At 43.2% G+C, this 23,686-nt stretch overlaps 1 protein-coding gene across 9 annotated transcripts in view; it reads left to right on the forward strand.

The window, feature by feature from the left end:
• SLC6A6 (solute carrier family 6 member 6) overlaps nt 1-23,686 on the forward strand; it is a 114,705-nt gene that overhangs the window by 68,125 nt on the left and 22,894 nt on the right. For 5 of the 9 annotated variants that reach the window (XM_037387040.1, XM_037387041.1, XM_037387042.1 and 2 more), the window contains 3 exons: nt 19,570-19,809; nt 20,406-20,540; nt 22,477-22,711. In XM_037387040.1, coding sequence (XP_037242937.1) covers nt 19,581-19,809; nt 20,406-20,540; nt 22,477-22,711 — 599 coding nt within the window. In that variant the 5' untranslated portion in view covers nt 19,570-19,580. Of the gene's footprint in view, nt 1-2,557; nt 2,624-7,038; nt 7,096-19,569; nt 19,810-20,405; nt 20,541-22,476; nt 22,712-23,686 lie in introns of all 9 variants that reach the window. The other 4 variants (XM_037387035.1, XM_037387036.1, XM_037387037.1 and 1 more) reach the window with 2 other exon arrangements.

Raw genomic sequence — 23,686 nt, forward strand, 5'->3', positions numbered from 1 at the left:
CTTGTTTATGAAATTACAAAAGGGTTATAAAGCTCATTAAAATGTTCAAATACTGAACATTTACCATCTGTTTATAGAAATCAAGAATAGAGCATGTAAAAATAGGCTGTAGTTATACAGTAATAATGCTCAGCAACTGTTATCTTAAATCTATCTGTGCAGTTCTTCTGCGCATATCACTGCAGAATTTAGAAACCATTGCAAAGCACTCTGCAGACATTTAAGCAGCATGCCCATAAAGTTCGTGTGTAAATCCTGGAGGGATAATCTTAAAGTGGTTTGCCCAAAGCAGAGGAGACCCGCAAGTGAGATCTCGTTTTAGTACCCCAGAGTCCTTGATTCCCAAACCCTGTGACGAGAGTCAGCTTCTCTGCCTTGGATCCTACAAAATCCAAGCTCTGCCTATAGAGCCATTTGTTTGCGTGCATGTGTACTAGTGTGTGCATGTATACGTGTGGGTAAGAGAGACTGTGTATACACGTAATTGGCCTCAAATAGCCTATAGGTATTTCAAGGCCTTTTCTACAACCTATGGTGATACCTATTAAAGTAAGAGTAGGTGCCACCAGCCATTGGTGAATACTGTTGCAAATGTTTTGTGAAAGCATTTGGCTCCAGACTGACTGCTCAGTCTGGGTGAGGCTGGTACAGTATTCTTCATGGGACTGAGAAAGCTGCATGGCATAAAAATACAAGAGGGGGTTTTTTTTCCACACCATCTAGTGACCTGGTTTGCTTGCAAATCTCAGATACGAGAACTCTTTGAGTAGGATAGGAAGCTCTGCTCTGGTATTTCTTCCTAGTAAATAAATCTGATTAAATGTTTTAAGGGGCTGCATAGATTGAAGACTCTCGTTGCCTTAATGCAAAGTTAGCTTAGCAAGGAAAACGACTGCATTGTTCCCAATGCAGGGCCCGCTTTGCCTAACTTCCAAGCATGTACTGCGTCCAGTGGCATGGCAAGCCCACGAGCGCACCTCAGGCTGATCTCCCATAAGTCAACTTTTTTTTTTTTTTTTTTAAAAAATAACATATATCTCGAAATTGCAGCACTCCATTATGCTTGCGTAGCAACTGCTGGTTAATATGTAGCAAAATGCGGTGTGGTAACAATTTTTTTTTTTTTTTTTTTTTTTGCTATTGTTGAGCTGGAATGTTAGTTCAGCTTCTAGATAAAAGTGGCTTGCACAATGCGCCCTGGTAGACCATGATTTCTGTGGCTTGTACGGTGGTTCCGTAGGCAACTGTGTTCTGCTTTCCCTCTCCTCTGTGCTTCCCTTCATCTTCCACGTGAGCAAGTGCTGGGCTTAGGCAAAGGCAGGGAACTACAGCCCTTTGCATCCCACAAAGCACCAGTGTGGGGTTTATATTAAGCCCCCGTTGCTAGTCAAGCATCTGTTGAAAACACTATTTTATTCTGGTTGCATTGCTAGCAGAAATGTTGTAAGACACTTTATTTAATAGCTTTAAATCACAAGTGTTCTTTGTCTGGTTTTATGGATATCATAAGACAATCTCTTAAAAAAACCAAACAAACAAACAAAAAAAAAGAAAAATCCAGTAGTAAGTGAAGGATATCCGACAAAGGATTAAAAAATCCTCCTTCCCTGCAGCTGGAATCCTAGCTGAGATTAGGTTAAGAGTTTGTATCTTTGAGAAGGTACATGATCATCTTTAAAAGGTAACAGGGAAGGAAAAAATCCAGAAGGCTTTTGATTATGACCATTTTCAACATTTGTAGTTCATTATTATTTCATTCTAGTGTAGGAAATTCAAACATTTCAAAGGATTTTCAAAACAAGTGCTTCCCAGAGATTTTAAATGGGAAATAGTGCAAAACCCCCCACTTTTAAGGGAAGAAGCTCCCAAGTGGAGAAGAACCCAAACAGATGAACCCTACAGCAGTGACTGTATGGTGTCTGGAAACTGCAGGATAAACGTGCAGCACAGATCTGAAGGGTTTTGTCTGGAGATTTCAGTATCACAGACAAGTAATGGGGAGCTTCCTAAGTCTGATACAGACGCTCCGAAATGAATGAACAATGAAAAGTGTGTGGTCCAGAGGCCATTTGTGGTGCGGCCTTCCATCACCCGCTGTGGTTTTCAACAGCTAATGGCAAGCTTTGAGCATCAGAGCCTCTCTCTTCTGGTTCTGTGCATGAAATATTATGACTTCGACTCAATAACTCTATTTGTGCCTGTCTGTGCATTGACTCCCCTTGGCTTCTTCAGCTGTGTGAGTTCCCAAAAGAGAGTTAAACTCTAGGGATGGGAATAGTGAGGCTATAGCGAAATGGCAGGATCGTGAAGCGTCCAGCACAGGGACCTCTCCCAGGCCCCGTTCAGAGGCGGTTGACTCCTGTGCGGTGAATGTTAGGTGGGGATTAACCCCTCGGGACTGTGACTTGGACTGGTCATCATGACAGGAGGTGACCACTTTGAGAAAGGATTCTTTGTGACAGTTACCAGCCGTATGTAGTTGTAATGATAAGAAAGGGACCGTCTTATTGTAGTCACTTTGCGACAAATACTACCACAATTCATTACTTTCCATCAGTGCCTCATCCTATGGAGGAATCACCACTGCCCATCTACATTGAGGAGGGGACAGAAGTCCCGATTGGTGAGTGCAGTTGGGATGGGATATGTTTAAGGGAGGGTATAACGGTACTTGGGTTTAATATTCCTCACATTTGTGTATACACATTTGTCATTGAAAATTGCAAGGCCTGTTGCAAATGTTTGGGGATTTTTATTTTGTTTTCTTAATGCAAGTATATTTTAGAGCTCCTGAGGATTGTTAAATACTGCTAGTGTTGGTTTTCAGCTAATCGTAAATCAAAGTACATAATTTATGCAGCGACATTGAAAGCTTCCATGCAGGATCTCTTAACACAAGGCTGGGGAAGACCACGAGTATCACAAGAAGTGGTTTCTACTTCAGCCTTTGACCTCAGAGTTGAGATACTCAGAAGCTGGCTGGGTCAGCAGTTTTTGTCTTGCTGACACTGTCCTGCCCGGCACCCAGCATACTCATGTTGCACACACCGCTGAATAGCCAGAAGAGAGTTAGAGGGGGTTGCCGTTACCTGCGTTGCACATTGGAGTGCTGCACACCCCCACTTCTGAGCTCTGATGTGGATGTATTGTCACTACATAGATATATAGGTTTAGGTGTTGTTTGTCTTTTTTTTTTTTTAATTAGATAGGGGCACAGTCTTTCAGATAACCCATAAAGAAAGAGGTTAAAAGTACAATAAGTTGGACTGTGATGATCTCTTTGGGCTATAGAAAGCTGTGACTGCAGCTTTTCCCAGAGCTCCTTCCTTACTCAGCCTGTTCTTTGGTGCATACAGTAAGTGTGCTTTGGCTACCACCTTGAGAGTCTGTGTTGTTGAGCAGATGTGTCTCTTCAAATAACTTTTTCTTATTATATATCCTGAAGTTTTCCGTTCCTAAATTCAAGCAATTGCCTCTTGCCCTACTATCTTTTAAGCTAGATTAATTGCCTTCCTCTACACACAGTGCCTTGAAGGTATTTATAGCTGGATCTCAGCCCAGGAGTCTTCTCATTTGTAGACTGTAATAATTTAGCTCTCTTACTCTCTTAGATAACGTTTATTGTCTTTATTTGTATTTCCTTTAGTTTTTATGTCTCCTTTCTAATTTGTGGAGACTTGAACAGCTCATACTGTATCCACTGTGGTTGTTTTGACATAGCATTGCACTTCAGGTTTCCGTATCATCCCTTCATATGTACACATCCAGAAATAGCTTAGCCTTGACCCTTGTCCTGCATTGCTCAGTAGCCTCACATAGAGAAACTCTACTACTTGGCTAATCTTACCTGCAGTCACCTTTAGTTCTTTCTTGGATTCACAGCTTTCAGCTAGCTGCTCCTCAGGCAATGTCACTGCTCTCTGGAGATGTAGGGTTTTATACTTCTTAGCACTAAATCCCCATCCCATTGCATGCCACTTACTTATTTTACTCAGGAATGATTTAAGATAGTATGCCTATGTATTTATTGGAATGCTCTTGGGTTTTTTCATTTACATAGGAATTGTTACTGTTGTATCATATGTAGAACAAAGAAGTACTTACAATTTTATATTTTGATACCTATTCCGTTCTCTGCACATTACTCCAAACTCCTTTCCCAGCTCCATCATTCTTGTTTGCATAACTTCCCTGACTTTTCCTTCCTTTAGTTAGAAAAGTCCATAATGTAAAAACTGTTAGGTTTAGCCTTCTCCTTGTCTTCATTTTGTTCCTTTTCTCGTTATACGATTAGTATCTTGTTGCTGTATCTCTTCCATGCGTGGCACAATGTGATCTTTCCCACAGCACATCATCTTTTCCTCACCTCTTCGGGGTTTGTAGTCAGCTGAATGTCTGCTGAACATCAGTCCCCTCTTCTAGAACCATTAAAGCTAAGCTCTGTCATGGCCCCTGCTATTTCATCTTGTCTTTCTCATTGCACTGAGGAAACCTGGACCGCTGGGATGGTGGCACCTGCACAGAGAAAAATATTGTAAGGCTGATCAATCACCAAACTGACCAAACAAACAAAAACCCCTATGAGTAAAAAGCTCTTCAGAGGATTTTTTTTTTTTTTTGGTGCTGTCATGAAGCAGGTTTGTTGGATCAGGCTCTGAAATGCAGCAGTAGCTGTGATGTGGCCAAATGGGGTTAGAGAGGGCATCGTGTTCACTTATTTTAAATAAGCATCAGGACTGTCGATACAGCAAGCTGTGGTTGAGGGGGAATGAGTGAAAAAGTAAAATGATGCAGAGATGAGAGCAGACCACAAGCTCCCAGTTTGGTATTTGAATGCCTGACATGGGTCAGGGCTTGTATAATAAATAGTTGGATGCAGTATAAATTGTCAAACTAGGAAGTCAGCTGCGAAATTCTGATCTGGGTCTGGGACTCCATTCTGGTCCTACTTCCCATTGAGCTTACCAATGTGGTCTGGATCCAGGGTGCCCATTTGAACCTGTATAGACCAGAATAGGAATAAAAAAGTCCTGTCTGAATTTAGGTTGGAGAAGATTAACACACAACATAGTTGTTAAAACAATTCAGCACAACCATCATTTACTTTTAAAAGATTATTTGGAGAACTTAGATTATTTCCTCATGTAAAAGACATTTTGGATAGTATGTGGAGTGCATACTGTTCTGGCCCATTCTGGCTGGTGGTGGTAGATCACTTTGTAGCGTCTGTATTTATTTTTAAAAAACAGAGAAATCACTAGGTTCTTTCAGAGTCTAAATTTAACAACGCTAATTACTTAAACCGATTTAAAAAGGAACATAAATCTCGCTTGTTTATTACAGCTGCTTCATGAAAACAGCAGATACAAATAATAGCCTATAATGAAAATCTAGCTAACACTGTCGCCAATTAACCAACAAGAGAACGAGGGTATGGGATCTGGGCGAAGGCAGCATTTCCTTCTCTGGAGGGCGGGTGGAGGAGCAGGTGATTATTACCGAAATGCTGGGTTTGTCTGCTTGGGTGAAATGGAAGGCTTAGACATTTCTACATAGATGATCATGACTTTTTATTGCAAAAAGGTCTGAGCTCTACTTAATTTTTATGTACTTTAGCAGTTTCTCGAGTATGTTACTAGAGGAAGGTAGGTAAGCAAGACGTAAGAAACATGTTATTACATCAAGGATATTTCTGAGGAGATGAAGAATAGTTTGTGAGCGCTAGCAGAGAATTTACAGAGAAACGAGTGCAGATTGGACCCTGGCAGTCTTGGTTCAGGCACAATTTCAACTGTCTTCCACACAATTAAACAGTTCAGGAGATGCAAGGTGAGGAAATAGGCAGAGTGGGGTGTGATTCACCGTTGCTGTTCATGCTACGGTCGTGACCATGTTCCCTGATCACCGTTTGGAACCTGTTGTTTTAAGCACTGAAGAAAACACCTGAGGCCACGCAGTCCAAATTTACATTTCATAAAGCAAAAACCCAGGAACAAAATATTTGTATTGGCAATCATTGTATTTGGCCCATACAGAACGCCACCGAGGGAACAGTTGCCTCCTCGGGGATCAGGGAGCAATAGAGCTGTAGGCTGAGATGTTTGTTTATGTTTTTCCTTCCAAGTCACATTGTGAGACGTTAGTGTTGTTTAATACCTGTGAAATTAACTGCAAAGACATACAAATTCAGGATCTAATTCTCAAATTATTTACTCTGTGGTAGCTTTGTTGATTCCAGTAGCATTGCTATTTCTTTGTCGTGTGAGCAGTGTCAAAGTCAGATCCCTCTTTTCAGGAACTGGTCCTGCTGACCTTGAAACCCATGGCACTGATGCTGCAGCTCTGAGTCCTTACGTGGGCAAAATCCCGGTTGTCCACTTCTATCTTACTGATCCACTTTTGCTAATGAATAGCACTGGAGTCAGCGGACTTGTGTCAAATGTATACAAGTGTTAGGTAGACCTTGTCTCTATAGGATGTTCTCCCCCATTGAGTCATCTTGGTATGATAGAAACTTCCATTAGCCCTCTGAAGCCATGTTCTCTTGGTGGTACTTACAAGCCCTAGTGTAGCCGGGGCTTATTGAGTCATCTTGATTACGGGAGAAGAGTTTTCATGTAATTGCGTACAGTTTCTTCTGCTGCTGCTCGGTCCTTGCTTTTAACCATCTCTGATGTCTTATTAACGATAAAAACTGGTTGTCCAGTCTAGTCTACTCCTGCTCTTGGGCAGACTCACTGAAAGACAGATGCTTTGTTACTCTTGTCTCCTTCACTAAGAGAGTTAGAGCTGTTTTTTAAGTGGGGTAATCATAGAAAGTGCACCTTTCCCAGGCAGGGAGAGTATTTGGCACCTTATGGAGAGCTGGCTCTGTGTCTCTCTAGGAGGTTGCCTTCCCTTGTAAGAGAAAAGAACCATTTCTGTCATACGCACTTCAGGGTTTACTCTTTCATGGGGTGCTGGCACACAGAAAGCTTGATTTTTGCCAGGTACTGAGTGCCTTCTGCAAGGTATTGAGTGCCCTCCTATCCTTTGCAGCCAAAAAGGAGTTGATTGCTCTTGGCATCAGGCAAATCTGGACCCAGAAGACCACAGGTAGTATTTACTAATTATTTATGTGCTTTTGCATGCCAGCGGTTGTCTGAATTGATTTCCCTAGCATACAAGAGATTTCAGGCATTAATGACACTTGCCTGCCACTAAAAACTTTTTTTTTTTAAAATAATAATACAATAATAAGCATGACATTTATTGCATTGCCATGGGGAAATTAAAAACCCCCAAAATTAACTACAGCCCAAGTAACCATTAGCTCTTTAGAGCTATTGCAAATGTGTGAGTTACATACCCTGAATGAGCACCATATGCCAATTTATTGTGGCACAGTGAGTCACAGGACACATTGTGGAAAGCAATAATTGCCTGGCATGCACTGGAACATTCAGTAGGGGGGTTTGTTTGGTTTTCTTAAAGGAATGTGTTTTTACTCTGACAATAAAATGAGTATCATCTGATATGCTGCCACCAGGGACTTTTGCTTATTTTGTTCTTAACCTGGAGCTTACCCATTTGTCACTCACCACACACACCCTCTGCATCTTTTTCTTTCCAACTGCTTGTATTGTGTGCGTGCAGCACCAGAACAGGAAGACTGAGCCTCCCACTCAGTTATTGTCTTGTCATTTTGTGTTAATCCTCCTCCTCTTCTTTCTTTGTCTGATAGGGAAATTCAGATGGGTTATAAGGAAAAAAATGCTCACCCTGGGAGGAGTGAAGCAGTGGGATGGCTTGCACAGAGATTGTACAGTTTCCACTCTTGGAGGTTTTCAGCGCTTGACCAGATAAGGCCATCAACAACTCAGTCTGATTTTGATGTTGGCCCTTCTTTGAGTAAGAGTCTGAGCTATGTGACCTCCAAAAGTCCCTTCTAACCTAAATTATTTAATGGTTCTGTTTAATACCCAGTTCCCGTTCTTATTCAGCTGTGATGCTGTGCACGTTAACGCCTCACTCCCTGTTGGAGACACTCTCATTGATACCAGCAAGCAATAGGAACAACCTCCTGAAGGTCAATGAAGTTACAGTGGTTTTAGTCGTGTGGGATTAAAATGTAGATCTGAGTGGTAACCTCAGATGAGATCAGTAGGTGAAATTTGGGTACTTCTGAAATGAGTTGAAGTTTTTACCAGGATTTCACTTGAGATCTCTTCACATCTTCACAAAGTGCCAGTTGAAGTTACCAGTTGAAGAGTTTGATGCATAATTACATCAGGGTAATGAGTATTTAAAAAGTAAAGATCACCTTCTTTTCCCTTTCAGCTACAAATCCCATTCTCAGGCAGCCTTGAAGAGAAGTTTGGGGTATTTAGGATTTAGCAAGTCACCAACTGCCCTCACTCTGCCATGACGTGCTGGTTTCCTCGTGTGGCTGTAACCACGTGAGGGAGTTAACGCTGCACAGAGCATCTGCTCCTCAGCTAAACGCCGTCCCAGCCCTGCAGCTGTCTGCCAAAGAGCTTTGGATGTGCGGAGGGGCATCTGCGAGCTCTGTAGGGTAGCAAATTTTCATGGGTTGGCTCATATGCTAGCCAAAAAATGCCCTTTGTCCAAATAGTGTTATTGTAATCGTGCTGAAAGGAAGGAAAACTACACTCAAGAGTCACCATATCAGTCTACGGAGTTTTCAGTGATGATCTAGCCCTTGAGGGGGTTTGGGGGAAGGTGGAGAAAGTCACTTGCTAAGAAAAAGAAGTAAGTGAATAGTTTTATAGGGTTGCTCTTTCAAGTCTGCCAGGATGATTTTATCAGCAAGAAGTATATTGCTTCTGCAAACACCTTATTTCCCATCAGACTCTGTCAAAAGTAGAAGTTACAAATGGGGCTACTGTAGTGGATTGAGGAAAGACTAAATGTGAGCAACCAAAAGCCTTTGTTGTCCCTTTTAAGCAAGGCAGGATTCTAAACACAAGTTTTAATAAGACAGACTTGCTGTCATATATTTTTTCTAATGATTGCTGCCCTCCCTCTTCTGTAACCACATTAATCCTCTGTTCTCATACAGATCCTCCTTAAATGATGTAGAAGGTTCCTCTTTCAAATGTCAAAAATGTGTTGTGCCACCGAGAGGGAATGTAGTAGGAGAAGACACTGTTGCTTAGTAGTGTTGGAGGTACAAAAGCCATAGATTACAAGTCACGTTTAATAGATAATACTCATAGGAGGCATTTGAGGCAGTATGACTGGCTTTGAATCACCTAGGTTTCTCCTTCTGCAAAACTGTCAGAAGTTCATGTAGCTCTTGTACACATGTCACTTCCTTACAAAAATCCTTATGAAAGTTTTGGGTTACCCCAAAGGAAGTTCTCTCACTTTCTACCATTAGTTTACACATGGAGTGTTTTTATGGCTATCTCAGCTGTTTGTCATGCACCCATCATTTATGGTCGAACTGCAAACAGTTTCCCACCTGTTTGTAATTAGGTGGTGGTGGTGGAAATCATGAAAAACAATTGTAGTCATGATGAAAACAGGTTTGGATATTAAAGGTTAATGCGCCACATTAATGTCTAGTGTAAGCACGTTCACTTAGATGAAATTGCGCTCAGGAAGATCCTCAACTGTTCAGCTTTATGAACTGCATCTCTGAACTGGTGCACAGGAGTAGGTGAAGTTTACAGTAGTCAAGTTAAGACTATAAAAGCAACCTGCAATGAAAGCCATCAGCTGGCGTTTGAAAAGATAAGAGATGGAGAAAAATACTCAGGCTGTTCATGTATTGTCACGCTGTATTTGGGTATGCTTACCTGCAAAAGCCAACGGAAGAGCAAGTACCTGAGCCTGTGGGATTGACACTGGTATACAGGTAGGACTGCAGGTGCTTGTTTCTTGTATTGGAGCCAGCCTTGCTCTTACAAAATTCCCTTCAGAGGCAGTAATTCCAGGGTGAATTCGGCAGGGCTTTTGTCCAAGTAGTGTGCAGGGCCAGGGTTTGTTTGTGCTTGGTGTGTGCTCTGCACTTTGCAGACTGTGATATGCAGAAGTGGTTTATATGTTAGTTTCCTTGGAGAAGTGAAGTATTTGTTCTGGCACTATTTGGTTTTCATATCTCTTGACATAAAAGCAAGCACAGCTTTCCATCTGTGAAAGCTGATGGCAGAAGTCCGTGGCAAAAATGAACTGAAAATACACCTCTGATTGGGAATCAGCCTGAATCATGTGATATTGGAAGGCACATTGGTTTAGTGGTCAATACCAAAGGTTTTACTTGCATCTTCGACCTTCAAAAGAGATGAAGAGAGGGTTAGCGATCAAAACTTTGTCATTTTTGATCAAATAATGCTCATTGAGAGGCCTGTAGGACCTAGCGGTACTCCTTCTGAAGTGCCCTCCAGGAGCCTGCTGAGTGTCTCTGGCTGGCCGTGGAAGCTCAGAGGACGGAGCTGCAGCTGGAGACCGAGCCGAGGCTGTTCTGGGATTAAACAAACCATGCCAGTGTCCAGCCGTGCAAGCCAGCACCTGGCACCAGCTGCATGAAAGCAAATAAATACCGTAGTGTCTACACAGCTTCACTTTTTGTGTGTGTGTGTGTGAAAGTTTACAGTTCACCAATGTGTTTTGCAAAGTTGCGTGCTCTGTGAGCTTCTTCATAGACTTTGCCACTTCTTCTTTTAGCACATCCCCTGCAGACCCCCCCCCCCCCCCCCGCCCCGGCCCCCCACACACTGTTTTGCTCTGCCGCATTGGGAGTTTCAGTTTCATTTCCTGTGTGAAACTTCATATGCTTTAAATTTATGTTCCTTTTTTTTTTTTCTTGAAGGAAAGAAAACAACAACAGTAAATTAAAGCTCAGGGTGCTTAGGAAATCTCTCATGGCTGAAGGCCTGGGGGCAGTGGTGCCCTGGTCCAGCATCGCAGTCACCCCAGTACCGCAGTTCGGCAGCGTGGGTGGTTGCTCCACCTTCTCTCCACATCTTAAAAATCTACAGCTCATTCCCATCATTGAATCATAATTTTGCTGATAATTACTGCCAGCATGGAGGAGAAGTCAAGACTAAAACCAAAAGTAGCTCACTTATCATGAAGTTTTAGAGCTCATGGCTCCGTAACCTCGGACTTTATAGCCCTGTAACGGGGCTAATGCCGGTGATCGCATGCGTGTAGTAGCTGTTTTCCTGGTACGAGCTGGCTGGCGGTTTTCCACCCGCGGTGCTGTGTTGCACAACCCTTCCTTCCATTAATGTATTCCAGAAACAAACCCAGTTATGCAGGTGGAGCAGGGGAACAAAGAAGAAGAAAGGATTGTTCCCTTCCAGCTTTGGTGTTAGGATCTAGAATTGTGGGAATAGGGTACTGGACAACGTATTTAAACAGCTGCCACAGGTGGGGTAGAACTCTGTCCTCTGTTACTAAGTTAAGATGAATGGGTAGAGGCAGTAAAAGCACAACTCCATCTTTGTGTGAAGGTAGCCTGGGCAGGTATGGCAGCAGCCTGATAACAAAGCTGATCAAAGCCATTAGTGGGTATGGAAAGCTCTGCTTGTTATTCATATGTCTGGTTTTGACTTAGTTGGAAAACATACTGAAAAAGTACAGCAATCTAGCATTGCACAGTAATTTAGCTAGTTATGATAGCGTTGGTAAACTCAGTGAATTTAAGGCTAAATTTAGAATTGAAAAAACAGGTGAGGCTTGAATGATTTATCCCCAAGAAAAAATTACTTTGAAATAATGAATTCATCCATTTTATTGCACATTTGCTTCACTAAATGACTACTTTATTGTTTCTCTTCCCTGCACTGGGACGGTGCTTGGATATCAGCACAGAGATTGCTGTCTGACTGTCTGACATTAACATGCTTTGTAAGTGCCTTGCAGATGTGTCACGTAGAATCAATACGTTATTAATCACATGCAAAGAATTCAATAGGCACAGTGCACACTACTATTCAAGTTCATAAGCTTTGTGGGCTTTAAGGTTTTTGCCTTTTTTATAGTAGGATGAAGGGCATCCCTTATAGATTTTGATGTGGTTTATTTGTTGCAGTACAATTAGTTTAATTGGCACCAAGACTTGCTAGAGAATTGCAATCCACTTGACAGCAGACCTTCAGAATTGAAAACAAAAAATGAAAATGCTTGTTCCTTTGGTCAAAAGTTGTGTAACTGCAGGGCACACGGTGGTTGAAGAGTCAAGGATGTGCACAGCTCGTTGAATCTTCTTCAGCAATGCCCATCTCACTTGGAAAGCCATCACCTTGCCACGCCACTTGGATAAACTCCTGCATTTTGCTAGGGGCCTCGAGAGGGGGTGTCACCTGGTGAATTAATGTTTTTCACTTTCGCAGCGAGAGGGCTGGCACAGCAGAGGGAGTATGCAGGGAAGGTGGTGAGGAGCTGGTGCTTCTTTCCAGCCTGTTAACAGTCGGGAGGCTGTTAGGTGGCACACCTGAAGGCATTAAATTAGGTCAGTAGTTGGCTTCACATGAATGAAACCAAGCGTTAACTGGATGCTCTCCTGCACTCAGTTACCAGCACAGTGTACAAGGAACGAGCAGTTTCCCTTCATCCTCCCTGCCTCTGCCAACCCTTGCTTTCACGCTCTCCTTCCCTGTGGTCCTCTTTGCAAGAGTTGCTCTTGGGTTTTCTTCTTTGAGGAGGGGACAGTGCAGGAGGATCATGGCTCTCTGGTGCAAGACGCTTGATTTCTCACTGCGATAGGAGACACTGTGCCCGCAGAGGGTTTCAGTAGGATGGAGTCATAAGTAGTGCGCCAGTCCTCTGCTTCACTGCATCCCATGCTCTTCCTTGCTGACCACTGCAGGGGCTGTGCTGACCACACAGGACCCTGTGGAATCAGGCTCCATCCCTCAGAGGCTAGGAATCATCATCATCACTTCAGCAAAACTCTGTGTTTAGAATCAGGGTCATGTTCCCTGTGAAACCCATTGGAGTTTGTGTATATTTGTTCTCCTCCTTTCCACCCCACACAATGGGAAAGGAGTATTTAATATCCTCCCATTCTGGATTTAGTTGTAACTGCTTTGTTCTTGCACATAAGTAAGTAGAACAAAATGAGCATCTAGAGTATTACATGAATGCAGATTTTCTGCTGCTGAAATCTGAGCAAAGATGCAGGATTTTATAACAGCTTTGTGCTGTGACACGCTGTGTATTTGAAGCATTTGAAGAGCATGACTGGAAACACCAGCGAGAAAAAAGCACGTGGGGAAAAAATATACCTTTTGTCTAGACCACAACTGATGAAAAAGAAACTGCATTAAGCCCTGGGCTTTCATTTTAGAATAGACTTCAGCTTTGCAAAGGAGTACATTTTGCTCTCAGAAAAGTTTCAGTAGTGGATTTTCCAGCCAGTCTTAGAAGACTAAAATGTGTCACAGTGAAAGAACAGGAAGCGATGGAGAAGTGAGAAGAGAGATGGCAAAAGTTGGAGGGAAAACTGGGAAAGAAGAAAGGACAAATGGATAGATGTTTAAGTAACTACCCATACCCGGGGAAAAATAATCAGAAAAAGAGGAGTCCTTTAAAGACAAAGAGAACGGTATTTTTTAGACGCATTTTTAAGAAGAAGAGAGGCAATGCGTGCAATAAAGGGAGCAATATGGGTTTTTTAGAAAACATGGTTATCTTGTTCAATGAAGCAGAAAGAACTTGGATATGAGTTAAAGGATGGTAAATGAAGTCAGGTGCTCTTTGGATACTGGCGTGGCCTCAAGGGCTGCCAAACATAAAGGCTTTTTCTTCTGCAGATCAGAAAGTCTTGCACTAAAGCCATAAGTTTGATCAAGGGGCTGTTTATTTTAATCATGTATTGATTGGCTTAACCACACTGCTCCAGGGTGGAGGGAAAGCTGTCAACATCAAGAATTACAGCTTTCAAAGGTCCAAGTAATCCTAGGAAATGAGCCAAACATAATAAATGCAGTTTTATTTGGGACCTGATCCTACTACTGTTGAAAACAATAGCAGCTTTTCCATTGCTCTCAATGAGAGTGGAAGCTGCTTATTTGAAGAACAGCTCTAATCCAGCAATCAGGGCAGCTAGTTTTGAAATATTCATGAATATGAATATAAAATAATAATAATTTAAAAAAGAACCAACCCACAAATAGATTGGCAGATCTAGGAAAGCTCGATTTTGTTTTTCAAGGGAGGTTGGCTTTGATTTCCAAGATACAAAAGAAAAAAATGGCAGAAAAATAAAAGAGATGGTAATGTCTAAAGAGGCAGCGAGCTTAAGTGGGGTTAGAAAAAATAATTCTGGTGTGCTAAACAGATGTCTTTCAAAAGCTATTGAGACAGAAGAGGAGGAGAGAGCACTGAGAAGCTCAGGACGTACAGTCTACACGGGCTGAACTTAGTAGAAAAGGGTCCCTGAAGGCAAACGTAGTGGCGGTACGCATCGCGCTGCAGAAATAGTCCGTAAAATCAGCTGTGCAGCCGTACAGTCATTCCTCAGGCAGCATTCCCATCAAGGTCAGAGACATTCCAAGTCTGTCCTTTGCTTTTCATTTTCTAACAGAAGAAGGAGCTAGAAAACAAATGTTTAGTTTCGATTCTAGTTGCCAATCCAGTACGGTGAATCTCTATTCAAAGTTTATGAGTTGACCAAAAAAGAAGTAGCTTCTTTGCTGTGGTTTCTGATGCGAGACGGTGCATGCATTTTAGCATGTGTAAATATTTACAGATACGTATTTGTGCGTACAGGCAGACTTTGATTTTCATGCTTCCATCAGCATTTGGAAAACCAGTCTTCTAAAGACTTGATTTTTATGGGTTATAAAGTAAGGTAGCATCCACAGTGAATTTGTCCTCAGAGCTCCTTCTGGAAGGTGTCACCCTGCGTTGGTCACCTGTCTGTGGCTATAAGAAGCTTGGGGCAGATCATTACTGTAATCCCAAAGCAGAAACCGAATGGTGTATTTTCAGATGTGTAATCCCTGGGTTGTCTGTCCAAAGCAGCCAGTGGTTCAGCAGGAACGTGAGTTGTGCTGTCCTGACAGCCGACAGGTCCTGTCCACGCTGGTGGCCTTGCCCCATCTGCATCTTGGCGTCTGATCCCTCTGCCCAGTACCTCCCCCGTCCCCTACCCCTCATTTTTTGCATGTTACAAAGGATTATATTTCCATGCCAGTATTTTTTAAAGGGTACGGGTTATCTGAGGTGCAGGCTGTATGTGCAAAGATACGATAGCTGTAGCACAGTAGATGGCCCAAGCCGGGCTGGCTGCGAAAGCGCTCTGCTTATGGCTAATCTGTTGGTATTTTCAGCTGTGCACCAAAGACTAAGCAGTCACGGGGCGGGGGGGGGGGGGCAGCAAGAGAGCTTGGGCTGTTGCAGGGGTGTTTCACATGAGGCAATTTGTGCACCAGGTGCAAGGGAGAGACGCGTGACCCTCCTGCAGAAGGAGGGGAGCCCTTGAAGTGCTCCTGGCCGCACCAGGGAGCAGATTCTTGAGAAGTGCAAAGCGCCCGTGCTTGCTCCCTTGTTCTATTTGTCCACATTGTACCAGCATCCATTTGGCAATCAATATCTTCATCATCGATTAATTAGGGTTTGTACCAGTGTACATGAGAGCAGATCCTGAGCCTGGCCCAGTCTGGATCCTTTCTGCCCTTGCTTTCGGGTCAGGCTTGAGCTGTTTGGCTGGGCTCGGCTTAGCAGCACACTGTAAGTGGCAGGCTTGACTGCTGCTTTTTATTTATGCGTATTAAGTTCATCAGATGAAACCAGAGCTTCCTGGGGCCATCCAAAGCTTCCTGGAGGGGGTACTCTCACAGGCAGATGTGGCTCCTGGAAGGCAGACGTGTGTCTCCGGGAGGCAGACTTATGCCTCAGACTTGGATCGCTTCTTTTGGACTATGTGGTTGTAAGAGCATTTTCTTACAATATATTTCCTTGGGGGAATCAGATAGATCTCGGATACCATCCCCACTAAGTGATACAGTAAAAATAACCTATTATTCTCTGGTTCTGACCTGGGCGGTGACAACATATTGTTTCAGCATCTCTGTCAGACTATTTCCCTTAAGAGCCATTTTAACCTCACCCAGTGGGACATAACTAAAGGAAATGAAACTCCAACCCCATTAAGGAAAAAGACAATGCCTTTCACTAAACAAACTTGATTTTCTTGGCTTTTCTTCGCCAAGCAGAATCGCCTGTACCCCCCACCCTTGCAGCCTTTGTAGACAGTTCCTGTAATTGGGAATGGCTGGGTGGACACCAATGGTTGGCAGCAAAGGGGGATAAATCCGACATCCCTTGAACGTGACATGGGCTGGGACTGCAGTCCCAGGTGGCTGCTTAGCGTCAATTCCTATGGTACTGGTTGACGGTACGTGCCTGCCAGCCACAGCTGCTGGCCCTCGAAACACAATCGGGATTTTTAGAAAGACTAGATAAGAGATACACAATAAAACTGGGCTGTTACTAGCTTTGTGTAGACATTGGATAGGTACTGTACCGTGCCCCACTGGTGAGAGCTGGTGACTTGCAACAAAGCTGTGGTAGTCCATCTCCTGGCACCTGTACCATGAAACGGCCACCCCAAAAGCAAGAGTGACCTTGAGGATTTGTGATTTGTGGGCTTAAGGGAAAGATCACGATCCATCTTCACACTCCAGCTAAGGCTGAAACGGAATTTACACTCAGTAATTAGGTTTTCAAGCGTGGCCATTAATTTGGGGTGTCAAGACAAATGAGAAATCCCTTTTTAAAATGCAGTCCCACGCAGTTACGAAGCAGGAGGCTGAAAAGGCGCCGGTTCACACGTTGCGTGCGGGTAATTAGGACAAACCACAGGACGATCACCTTGTCCTGGGGACAGTTAGGGTTTATGGAATGCAATCAACTGGTCAGGCTGGCAAGCTCTGGGTAGAACTAACACCTGGATCAATGTAGGTCTGCAGGCAAGAAGATTAGACCTGGCAGAAAAATAAACAATTCTGTGTTGCAAGATAAACGTAGATTGCAAAATATCGCAATCCTGGATGAGTTTTTGGTCTTGGGGGTGGCAAATGTCTGTAGGTCCCCTCTGTTTTTGACGTAAAGGTAGCCCGTGTGCCCAGGGTTCTGTTTCGGGGTATTTCCAGTACCAGTCCCCACAGGGAGCAGTTAAGCTCCTATTTCAAACCTTAATCCTGCAGGGATCTATAAATCTATATATCTCTCTGCCCCGTCAAGCAGGTTTATAGCTGTCCCAGCAGTTTATTGAAAAATTGCCTGAAAACCAAGAGCATACCCTAAACACTAGGTGAGAGTTACTCTCTCTTTTGCACACTTTCTTCCTCTGTTGATGTTTCAATAATCCCTGCGAAGAACAGCTTCCATAAGAGACGGTGTGAATGCCCTCCATTCCTCAGACCAGAATAGCCTGTTGCCTCATGGTTATGACATTCTCCTGCAAGATGAAAGATAGGGATTCAGGCAGCACAAATAGCAAAAGGAAGTGAAATTGGGCTTTCTCCACGCCTGGTTGCTGTTGCAGTGAGAGCAGGACATGGGCCACCTTGTAGGTACCTCATGGAAGAAAAGTGGTTGCACCTACTTTTTTGTGTTTTGGGTTTTTTTGTCCTCCCTCGAGGGATGACTCCAAGCGGGTGATGCAGGGTGGTGCCTGGCTGGGGCTTGGCGTGAGTTGCGGATGTCCCAGGGAGGGTAAGGTTACTATGAATCGCTCTTGGAGGCACCTCCATTAATACACAAGTTAACTATTGTGAATTAATTCCCGAAAGCAACTAGGTGCCTAAAGGCTGTTACAGAGCTGGCCCTACATTGTTACTCAATTACTATACTACTTTATCTCATACCTCGTGTCTCTAACAGGAACCAATAGGCAATAATTTAGAGGAATACACGTCCTGGCCTCCTACCCCTACAGGGGATGGTGGATCCATGACTGTGATTAACTTTCTCCTTCTATGAGCTCTCTCTGCTGTTGGCCAGGAGGTATTGCAGTCGCTCTTACACCTCTGCAGTCAGCAGTGGCCTTTTAAAAAAAAAAAAAAAACAACAGCAGAAAGCCATAACCATTAGTATTGCAAAGATTAAAGTCCCTTTTGAGATCATGGCCTGATAGGCGACTGCTGACACAATACCTGTTTTGCAAAGGCCACCGGTATGTCAGTGGGGCAAATATCGAGCTGCTGTGGTTTGCAAAAATATTAGCCTTCTGAAACTTTCCGTGGTGGATGGAAAGATTTACGGGTACAGTGGTGCATATCTATCTCAAAATCATGTTTGGATTAAAAACTTCCTGCAGAGCTAATGTCAGCTCAGGTTTCAGGTCACTGCCACAAACAAATCAGGTTAGTGATCAAAACCAGCAAGGAGGTCGGAGGGAGGCTTGCAGCTATCAAATGGGATAATCTGTAGCATGATTTTTTTACGACTGTGCACCCATAATGACATGTACAAGCAGGGAATGGTTGTGGTCTGGAATAAACTTGCTGGTTTGCCTGGTTCGGGTGAAAATTTCACCGTGCAGTGAATGCTTTTCAGTATCAAACACTATGCAAAAGTAACTGGTCAGATCCAGCTAAAGTCACTTGAGTTATGTGGGGAATGAATTGGCCTCGTATACCTGAGATCCAAGTTAACATAAAAGCTATAAGTTATTCCTAAATGGTTTTCATTAGGAAATCTTGGATAAAAAGGCACTTGTTAGAGTAATTCTTTCTGTTATTATTTTTACACAATCTAAGATTTTTGAACAGCATAAATTATATATAAAAATTATCAAGCCAGCTGTGATTTAATATGCTTTGGGTTTAGCACCAGGTGACTCATGCCACTGACTTTTTAATTAACTAAGGAGCCATCATTCTTGGCAAACTGTTCAATTGCATAGGTGCGTATAAGACAATAATTGAATATAAAGGTTTAATTTTGTCCCTTTATTGATGTCAAGGGAAAACAGTGCAGTTATGAAAATGGAATCAACTGAAAAGATTCCTTCAGTTCCTGCAGGTTGATTAGAACAAATGACTTTCCATTCCCTTTTTTATGAATGAATAGTTTTCTGAAAGCTTTATAATACTTCAGGGAAAGGAAATTGCAGGCAATAAATGATGCAGGATGGTTCACGTTATTGGGAAATGGAGGAATGGGTTTTATCTGGAAAGGTGAGATTTACTGTTCTGCTGTATTTCACTTAAATGTTTGAGAAGGAATCGGATGCAGTGATTTGTACCTTATTACGGGCATGGGAACAGCATGAGACACTTGCTCAGTAACACCATTTGCTGATGCTGATGCAGAGTGCAGTCTCTATACACCTTTTGTCTGCAGGCAGCAGGTAGGCAGCGGTGTCAGACCTTTGTTATCCCCTACTTTGCATTGGCAGCAAAGAAGTGACTGCAGAGTACAGGGGTGGTTTGTCTCTCCTGGTCAGTGAAGGCAGCAGATTTATTTTCATATCTCAGCTTGATAAACAGCACTGGTCTTTATGGTGTGAGTTTGGTTAAACAGTCCTTGCAGTGTTAGAGAGCTCCACCAGTAAAGGCTGTTTAATAAACCCAGGGATTTTTTTTTTTTTTTTTTCCTATGTAGAAAGCAGAAATATGGCGACAAAGGAAAAGCTTCAATGCTTGAAAGATTTCCACAAGGACATCCTCAAACCTTCTCCCGGCAAGAGCCCGGGGACACGGCCTGAGGATGAGGCAGAGGGAAAGCCGCCCCAGCGGGAGAAGTGGGCGAGCAAGATTGACTTTCTGCTGTCTGTGGCTGGTGGATTTATTGGTTTAGGCAATGTCTGGCGGTTTCCGTATCTCTGCTACAAAAACGGCGGAGGTGAGTATTTCATTTCATTGTCATGAATCAGTCTGTCCACCTCATGCTTACTATTTTCCAGTACCTTCATCAGATTTTTCAAAAGAATACTCACACATGTGTTTTCTGCCTTCTTTACCGGTCGGTCTTCAGGAGAGATTGTTTTATTACTTAATAGTTTTTCTTTAAGTTTTAAGTAGAGAAAAAAAAAAGCAATTTAAAGTCTTATACTACTGAACCTTTTCTGCTCTTTTACTTCTGTCACAATTGAGTCTTTCAATTAAAATGCTATTAATATAGACCAGTAGGATTTCAGACCAGTGGATTTCAGAATAAGAGCATTCTGAGTCACGTGAAGCTGTTGTGTACCTAACCCCATTGTTATTGCAGATTTTCACTTCAAAAAGGTAAGAAAATGCCCTTATATACAGCTGTATGTACCCATTCTTCTTGCAGAGAACATGAGCAAGAATTCCCCAGTATAAGATTATTATATACTGATATTAAACTAACAAATATGTTTCTTTGTTTATATATGCCTGTTACCACTTATCAGGCTATCTTGTGTAAGTTCGCTTGTTTCATCTCAATTTTGTACTATTATATTTTCTCAACAGGTGCATTTCTTATACCTTATTTCATTTTCCTGTTTGGGGGAGGTCTTCCCGTGTTTTTCCTGGAGGTGGTGCTAGGACAGTATACCTCTGAAGGTGGAATTACATGCTGGGAAAAGATCTGCCCTATTTTCACTGGTTAGTATATCTTGTTGTGCTTTACTGCTTAAAGACACCTCTGGAAACCATATGCAGCAACACTATTCCCCTCATGTCCATTAATTCAGCTATTTGCCGTAGTAATTGAGGGTATGATATTGGTTCCTGGAAAGGTAGAAGTCAGAGAGTCTGAAGGACAAAGTAAGGTATTGATTTTGATGCTACCGTCTTGTTAACTGGCAGAACTGCCGATGAGGGAAGAAATTGCATATTGTGCCTTAAAAAAGTAATTGCACATTTTGTTCACGGGTATTGGAGAAAGTGTTGTTTTGGAATGCTAGATAGCCTTAATGAAAGCATCTTCAAATTATTATTCTGGTCTGGAAGTCAAAATCTCTCTACCATGTGAAAGCTTATCATTGGCATCATCCCTCTGTTACTGACACAGCGAAAGCCTGGACTGCAGGTTTTTGGTGGGATTCAGGAATGGGACTTTCTCTGTAACTGAGTGTGTCCTGGCGATCAGGCACATTGGGCTGGTGTTATTAAGGGCCTTTGCCAGCAAATGAAGAATCACTCACTGCTCACAGGAATTACACTAATGCTGCTCTGGAAGTTAACTAGAATGAGAAATGAAAGACAGGTTAGAAAAACTACCAAGGATGCCTATTTTGTGTATAGATTACGCTTTACAGCTGGACAGCACAGGCAGAGTCATTTGGAATAATTACACTAAACAGAGCAGCGCTCTTCGAATCCCATTAGAAGGAGTGGGCACCTCACGCTGACATGTTTCTAGCTCTGCCGCTGTTGCTATTCCAGGCATCTCTCTTCCCGTATGTCACCCCAAGCAGAAGTGAGGGCTTTCTCTGTGGCTCACACTCCCACTTAATACTCAGAACGCTGCTGAAGTTGATGTAATTGTGCTGCTTTAGCTCCATTTTCTTCCTCCTACTACTTTTATGAAGCCTTTATTTTTTTTGAGGAGGAAGGAATGTTCCTTGTTTAAATAGCAATCTCCCAGGCATCCATAAAGAGAAACTGTAGCTGTAATGTGACTAACTGTATATCCTGAATTAAATGCAGCTGTACAGAATAAATAGCACTTGCTCTGCTTGTTTTCACCAGGCATAAAAACAATCTTTGGTGGTAAAGACTCCTGCTGCAGTAAGGTTTGAAACTGTAAAATACGAGGCAAGGTGTCCCAGGTGCTGGGGTAGCTGTCAAGGTGATGTTAAGGGGAACCTCACAGGCTTTTCATCGTCTTGAAGAGACTGCTCTAAGTTTTAAAAGGAGATCTTTCCCCCCGCCCCCTGTTATTCCTAAATGGCAACTTTGTAAGCAGAGTTAAACATTGATCTCATAACCATAACAGTTACAAATACCATGTGTCCTTTGCACGGGTGAAACTGGGGCAGAAACAGCAGCTTTCACATTGATAGCTTTGCAGTTTTCCTTTTTAACTCATTCAAGAACTATCTTTTTTTCTTGCACGTAGGCTGAGCCGAGCCGGTCGCTAAGCGTGAGCGGTGCAGGGGCCGCCCAGCCGAGCTGCCTCCAAGGAAGCTGGCTGGGGGGCGAGCGTGGCGAGCATCAGGTTGCCCACATAGGTACCTAAGTGAGATGTCGTAGCTCCCAAATAAGCAAAGCATGATGCCTTGACTTCCTTCTACAAAAAACTTGAAGTAGCTAGGTGAGTGTTAAATTGAGCAGACGTCCTGCAGACTTCCCCTCCGATGTCAGCAAACCATAGCCAGAAACTCAGCCCTGAGCGGCCGGCGCTAGTTGGAGGCGGTGGCAGTTCGATGCTAGTGTGTGACTGAGTTGGGATGAGTTTCCATCAGCAGGGCGGTAGAGCAGGATGCAAGTCTACAACACAGGGGGAATCGCACCAGCTCCACGAGGTCACAGGGCGCCCTCCCAAGAAGCGGCTGTCATGTCCGCACGTATTTCTTTTCTCTCCCCCTCCCGCCAGGAATTGGTTATGCTTCCATAGTGATTGTGTCCCTTCTGAACGTGTACTACATCGTGATCCTGGCCTGGGGACTCTACTACCTGTTCCAGTCGTTCCAGAGCGTCCTGCCGTGGGCACACTGCCACCAGAAGTGGAACACGCCGACCTGCGTGGAAGACACTCTCAGGAAGAACAAAACACTCTGGATATCACTGAATGCCACTAACTTCACCTCTCCTGTCACCGAGTTCTGGGAGTAAGTACCCCAGCTCCGTGGTGTCCTTGGGGTGCTTCGGTGGCATGCCAGAGCTCAGGCCTGAGACTTTGTGGAAGCCCAGTGGGGAATGTTAGATGGGAAAAGCAGATTGCACTGATTGTCAGTTGTTTGACCAGCATTTGCTGCTGGTTCTCACCCACCTTGAGGCAACTGGTGAGTCTGGGAGCGGTGGAGGAAGGCGTTAGGTGTGTAACTGCATTCACCCTAGGGCGTACAGCGAGCCCTAAAAGCCCGGTGCAACTTCTGCTTTGGAAGAAAACTTGTCTCCTTCTTAGCTGGGATTCTCTGAATGCAGCAGGAGAACAGAAACAACTCACTTCAGATGCCCTGATAGCAGGGATTTACTGAACGTAGAAACAGTGACAAATCACCAGTTTGTGGCTGCCTCTCCCTCTTTCCCAGTTGTTAGCATTTGCAGGACACTTTATGAAGCTGTAACACGTCTCCTATCAGTCTGACAGCAATGGGAAGCGTTGACCTCAGCAATAAAAATGACAGAGGTGCTGAACGTTGTCCTGTACTGTAGGTTTCTTGGGCCATCTTTGTTACATCATTTTTCTCTGCAGTCTCTGAGGAGGCTGTTTTGCCAGACGCCCGGATTTCATCAGACCTAAGCTGCTTATTCCCATTTCTCTCTTATTTTTCAAGTTCTAAATTATATTGCATAACTTGATTTTTGAACGGGCATGACCACAAATCTCTGTGTGTTTATATAGGCATCAAAACATAGCAGCAGAGGAACACCTGTAGGGAAACCTAAATCCAAAGTATCTACAAATAGCTTAGGAGGAAACTATTTTTTTTTTTTTTTTGGCTTGCTTAGATGGTCATTTAAGAGTAGAATTAGTTTCTGACTTAGGTTGGCTTTTTCAGTATATTTAAAGTTTGGTTTGGTCCCAGATCAACTTGTACCTACTTCTCTATTTTTAAAAAAGAAGCATCAGCCAATAGCCC

Source organism: Falco rusticolus, chromosome 4, assembly GCF_015220075.1.
Source record: "Falco rusticolus isolate bFalRus1 chromosome 4, bFalRus1.pri, whole genome shotgun sequence".
NCBI lineage: Eukaryota > Metazoa > Chordata > Aves > Falconiformes > Falconidae > Falco > Falco rusticolus.